Source organism: Pundamilia nyererei, unplaced genomic scaffold (assembly GCF_000239375.1).
Source record: "Pundamilia nyererei isolate P.nyererei 1_Seehausen unplaced genomic scaffold, PunNye1.0 scaffold00208, whole genome shotgun sequence".
In the NCBI taxonomy this organism is placed as follows: Eukaryota; Metazoa; Chordata; class Actinopteri; order Cichliformes; family Cichlidae; genus Pundamilia; species Pundamilia nyererei.
In genome coordinates, this window is record NW_005187609.1 from 345,233 (window position 1) to 350,756 (window position 5,524).

General features: G+C 39.8%; 1 protein-coding gene across 1 annotated transcript; it reads left to right on the plus strand.

Moving 5' to 3' along the window:
- Positions 1 to 2,248: 2,248 nt before the first annotated feature.
- Positions 2,249 to 5,496, plus strand: commd9 (COMM domain containing 9). Its single transcript, XM_005747897.2, has 5 exons — positions 2,249 to 2,338; positions 2,850 to 2,915; positions 3,220 to 3,336; positions 4,606 to 4,745; positions 5,026 to 5,496. The coding sequence occupies exons 2-5, from the start codon at positions 2,862 to 2,864 to the stop codon at positions 5,066 to 5,068; spliced, it is 354 nt and encodes a 117-aa protein (XP_005747954.1). The 5' UTR covers positions 2,249 to 2,338; positions 2,850 to 2,861; the 3' UTR covers positions 5,069 to 5,496.
- Positions 5,497 to 5,524: the final 28 nt, after the last annotated feature.

Here is a 5,524-nt window from a genome sequence, read left to right on the forward strand (position 1 = left end):
CACTTTCATGAGTAAATCATATATGTTTTTAGTAAGTATACAAAACATACAGGTTTCATTATATAATCTTTCAAGGGATCTTATATGTGTTTTCACTCTTGTATGCTTTTCATACAAGTTTCATACAAGAAAGATAAAAACTTTATAAGATTTATATATATCTTTTCCATATGGGAAGATAAGATAAGATTGTTGGACAACTCACGAAACATCTGCTCACATCTGGTTGAATTCAGTTGTGTAAATCCAAAAAGTGCAGTAAACCTCAAACCAGCAGCAGCACAGGTCAGCTGATCACAGCTTGTACACTAAGAAAATCTACTGGAGTGCTCAGTAGAAATTATTGTGAGTTGTGATTATTTTCCCCACACTGAGTCGCTCCATGTGATTTTTGGGTTACCCCAAACGCTGAGTCCCACTTTTAAAGTCTTCCCCACTCATTTTCCTCACATCACCCTCTCCATTAATATAACAATAAGGTTTTGTTAGCGCTGCATGAAAGCGTTGCACCTGGGCTTTGCCCTCACCTCAGAAAATCTGGAAAGAGAAATGAGTGATGTGTGTCTTTGTGCCTCTGATAGTGTATTATGATGTGTATTTCAGGTTAGCACACTTTTAGAGAAGCCCATAAAGAGCCTGGGACGGTGCTACAATGCAGAACTCCATGATACGTGACAACTAGAACAACCAAGGCAGAACTTGGCTAATGACCTCAAGCGGATTAACAACACTGCACTCCCAGGGAAACTGAAGCGCTGGTGCTTCCAGTTTGGGTTATTACCCAGACTACAGTGGCCGTTGACCATGTATGAGGTCTTTCTCAATCATCCCAATCGACTAGAGAGGCTAGTGAGCTCCTACGTTAAGAAGTGGCTCGGACTTCCCAAATGATTCAGCAGCGTTGGACTCTATAGCGACGGGATACTGTCATTGCCTATCCCATGTCTGATGGAGGAGTTTAAATGTGCAAAAGTGAGGCTTAAGATGTCACTCACGGACTCCCAAGACCCAATAGTGAGAGGGACTGCTCCCACCCAAGCAACGGGGAGGAAGTGGACCCCAGCCACATCTGTGCTACAGGCCAAATCTGCTCTTCGGCATCGTGACGTGGTGGGTCCCGTCCAACAGGGTAGAGGAGGATTTGGTCTTGGAGCAGTAACACCTCGGTGGCAACAGGCATCTGTAACCGAACGTCGAAAAATGGTGGTGGAGGAGGTGCGTCGACAGTAGTAAACAGCCAGACATGTCCAAAGCCGTAGTGCTGGCAAGGCAGGGTCGCTGGATGAATTGGGAGAGGCTCTCATGGAATGAAATCTGGAGGATGGAGTCTAATAGACTGTTTCGTAATCCGAGCGACATACGATGTGCTACCTTCCCCAATAAATCCACAGCTGTGGTTTGGAAAGGACCCATCCCACCCGATGAATTTAAGGTCCACCAGTGACAATGTGTCCCAAATCTTAATATCTAATCTAGATCAGATCTCTAATCCCCCAAAAATGGCAGATTAGGTTGGGTAAAAGTTTCTGGGCTGCCTTTCCTCATAACAGCCATCCCTCAAGATTCTCTCCATTTAAAGCAATGCAATTTCAGGGACTATAACATCTAGTCCTTTTACTGAATCAGGTTAGCACACTGTGAAATCACACAAAAAACTACCTCTGTAAGCTAAATGCACAAGGCCTTTTATGGACATGGTTACTTGTTTTTGTGTAGTTTGCCACCAGTAAAAAGGCAGGAGTTATGAACATGTTATGAACTGTGTTATGAATTAATTTTTATTAATTTTTAAAGCTTTGTATTGTACCAATAATATGATTGTGGATATTTATTTTGAATGCTGGACCCCTGAATCCTTGGACCACGTGTTGTAAGTTGATATTTTTGTTGATACTGTGCTAAAACCAATGTTAAAAAGGTTAATCATAGAAAAGGAATGATTAAGGGTTTAAAATGCGGTTCATTTGATTAGTTTTATAGTTTATTTAGTGTCCTAAACTTATAAACCTTTGCTTGATTGACATATTGAATATTCACCGGTCTGAAAACCTCTAGTGAAAGACTGATTTTTGCTGTTAAGTGAGCTAACTGGGATTTCTAATTGATTGAATTATACTGTGTGATTGAGACCATAAGAGTAAGAGGTTCAATATTGCTTCAATGTTTATTTGGTTTATACCATTTGAGACTGAGTATGTTTAATATCTAATGCCAGTGATCCGTCGTCGCAGCCCACAAATCAGTAGCATACATTGCGTTGAGTCGCATGTGCGCGCATGCGCGTTTTAGAATAATTCCACTATGCCAATAGGAGCCGTCAGTTCACAGACGACAAACGGTAAGTAAATTATCTTTCTTTTTACTTAAGCAAAGTTTTCTGTTTAGTGATATACGGTTAGGGTGACTGCTGGTCTCACGGCTAATGGCTGTCTAACAGATATAGCTGTCAGTTTGTGCTAAGCCGATCTGACAATGTATGTTTAACTCCGACATACAACAAAAGGATAGAGATTTATACAAAGAGACACAGTTGAACAAGGGAAGATTTGCACATTTATTTTGTGTTTGTTATTTGTAATAACAGAGCAAATCTGGCAAGATAAATGAATAGTTCCTGTCTTCATTTTTCTGACAATTTCACCTGAACATTTCAGGGATTCGTATATGTGGCATACATATTTGGCAATACTGTTTGTTAAGAATTACACAATTCATATTTGAATAATTAAAAAAATCAAATTATAGTTTGTTTCATTTAATAAAGATTTATGTTGGTAGATGCTGCCGATGTCATTTTGTTTGCACTTCATTTCCCATGCGGCGTTCTTCTCTCACGTGACTTGTCACAGTCACATGTCAACATGGCTGCCACTGTATGCAACGAAGATTTCACCAACTTACAGCTTCTTCTGAAGGTATGTCAAACATTAACATTTTGTAAAACAGTCAGCTTTCAGAGAGTCTGTTAGTCTGCTAGCTCTTTGTATTTCTCATTCTGTAGACATAAAGACACGATTTTTATCTAAATACTGCAATTTTATATACAAACTTCAGTGAAGTGGAACTGACCTTAAAAACCTCCAGTGACAGTAAATTGAACCGCATTAGCAGATTTGAGGACATCTTAGGGCTTCACGTACCAACTGCATGTTCAGATCTGAGAAATTGTTACACACGTTAGTTTTAAGTCACTGAGAGTGGATTGTTTTTTCTCTGGAGGCTCCTTCTAAAGATGCAGTGAGAGAGGTTTGTGTGCAGAGTCAAAGAGGTCTGAGTCAGCGGCTAACTGAGAGCACTGCAGCAACACTCGGCATTTCGGAAGCCCAGGCTGCACAGGTAAAACAAAAACATCAGTGTGTGTTGGTCCTTGCAGTGTGTGTGGACATACAGTAGTTTACTGACCCATGCTGCAAGCACTTGACTGTGTTTTGGGGGATATAAAGAAAGTTCCACTAAGTTGTATTTTAACTTGAGGACTTGGTTGAAATCGATTAATATAATTTTTTTCCTACCAATTCGCAACTTTAAATGACTGTTCTACATGCACTCACTAGTTTTATTATTATGACATGTGTCAACACTAAAAAACAAAAAAAACCCTCCATATCAAAACTGAAAATATTGTACATTTATGATTATACAAAAAGACCCTTTTCAGGGAAATGGGTCAACAATGTAAAGCTGTTCTGCAGCTATGAAGGTTTATCAAGTCTTGAAAGCTGGTGCTACTAATTCCTACAGGTGTTCCAACTTTTCTGGATTACTTACAAAGCCCCATCTGTCTGCATAAAACCAGTATTGGAACAAACTGTGGTACCATACCCTCGTGAGCATCAGTTGAACAGTAAAGTACTGCAGAAAGTAGTGTGTTGCTACAAAAATGGCAAGAAGAAGGCAATTAACAATGAAAGGGAGACAGACCATCATAACACTTATAAATGCAGGTCTTTCCTACAGAGAAATTGCAAAGAAAGTCAAAGTGTCGGGAGTCCAGTTTCCTTCACCATCAAAAGTAACTCAGAAACTGGGGCAAACTCTGATAGGAAGAGGGCTGGCAGACCCAAAGCCACAACTGAACCAGGCGAGTTGCAGCAATAAAGGCATTGCTAAGACATCGGAATAAGAAAAAGAGGCTTTCCTGGGCCATGAAACACCATCATTGGACTACTGAAGTCTGGAAGAAGGTGTTACGGACTGATGAATCAAAATCTGAAATCTTTGGTTCATCACTCAGGATCTTTGTACGCCGTAGAGTAGACGGAAGGATGGTTCCACAGTGTGTGGCATCAACTGTCCAACATGGAGGAGGAAGTGTGACGGTCTGGAGCTGTTTTGCTGGATTTGACAGGTGGTTCACTTGTAGAGCTGGCTTTGGGTGGCCAGTAGAGGAACTACAGTTTTTGACATTTCCTAACTGGGTTAATTTTCTTGATCCTCAAATTTGAGAACACGGAATCATTAAAATCTTGACATTCTTACTTTGAAAATTACTTAAAGTTCAGTGAGCATCAAAATAGTTAACTATTGCTGGCTTTGATCGAGAACTTTAAATAGCTGTAAAACATGTATTTCCAATGTGAATCTGAGTTATTTTCTGTCCTTTAGCTGGTCCAGTCCCTCCATGCACTCTCCCATTACGTCCTTTTCTACAACCTCAGCTCTCCAGAGCAGATCCTCGCTATCTTCCCCGAGTCCTTCCATTCCAGTCTGAAAAACCTGATCACCAAGATTCTGTTAGAGAACAGGTCAGTCCCAGAAAAACCTTGAATGCTGCACGCTATTCATTTCTTTTAAATTAGCAGTAAACTGTTTTTGTTATTCCCTTCAAAAATAAATAAAAATGTTGATTAGAGAAAAAAAATGTTATAGATGAAAAAAGTAATGTGGGCTCGAGAGGGAGATAAAGGTATTAAATGTGTTTAACGGGATGAGAAATGTTCTTTCTTTCTGTTTTCCCCATCTTACTATTTGCTGATGATGTAACCATAAGCTGTAATTATGTCTGATGTCTCTGCTGTTTTGCAGTGCAACATGGAGGACAGAAGCCCTCAGTAATCAGAGTGAGTAGACTCTATACTCGTCGTTTATAGCTATGCACATATGTGTGTGTTTACATGTGTTTGTATGCATGTAATGTATGTCTCTCCTTCTATAAACCATACCATGATGGCAAAAGCTGAATTATATGAGACATATATTGTACCTCCGCCTGTAACAGCAAACCTGACAAAAATCAGTTTTTGCCTTGTTCATTGCAATAATGTAATTTATGTTGCTTTGTAAAAGCAATTTGGCTGGACCACCATTATATGTGGAAAACAATGGGGATGATGTCACCATCTGTCCATATATTTTGCAGTTTTTACCATTATACTGCAAGAAGATTTGACTGGGAGTTTATCTTGCCATTTCAACCCCCTGTGTTAAAAGACTGTCTGTAGGAGATTATTATATCTCAATGTAATATCCCCTGAAATCATTGAGTCGTGTGTGTGCATGTGTGTGCGTGTGTGTGTGTGTGTGT

Coding starts and splice junctions, on each gene's coding strand:
- commd9 (XM_005747897.2), top strand. CDS start 2,862: ATGGCTGCCACTGTATGCAACGAAGATTTCACCAACTTACAGCTTCTT. Junction 2,916..3,219: donor ACTTACAGCTTCTTCTGAAG/GTATGTCAAACA, acceptor TTTTCTCTGGAG/GCTCCTTCTAAAGATGCAGT. Junction 3,337..4,605: donor CGGAAGCCCAGGCTGCACAG/GTAAAACAAAAA, acceptor TCTGTCCTTTAG/CTGGTCCAGTCCCTCCATGC.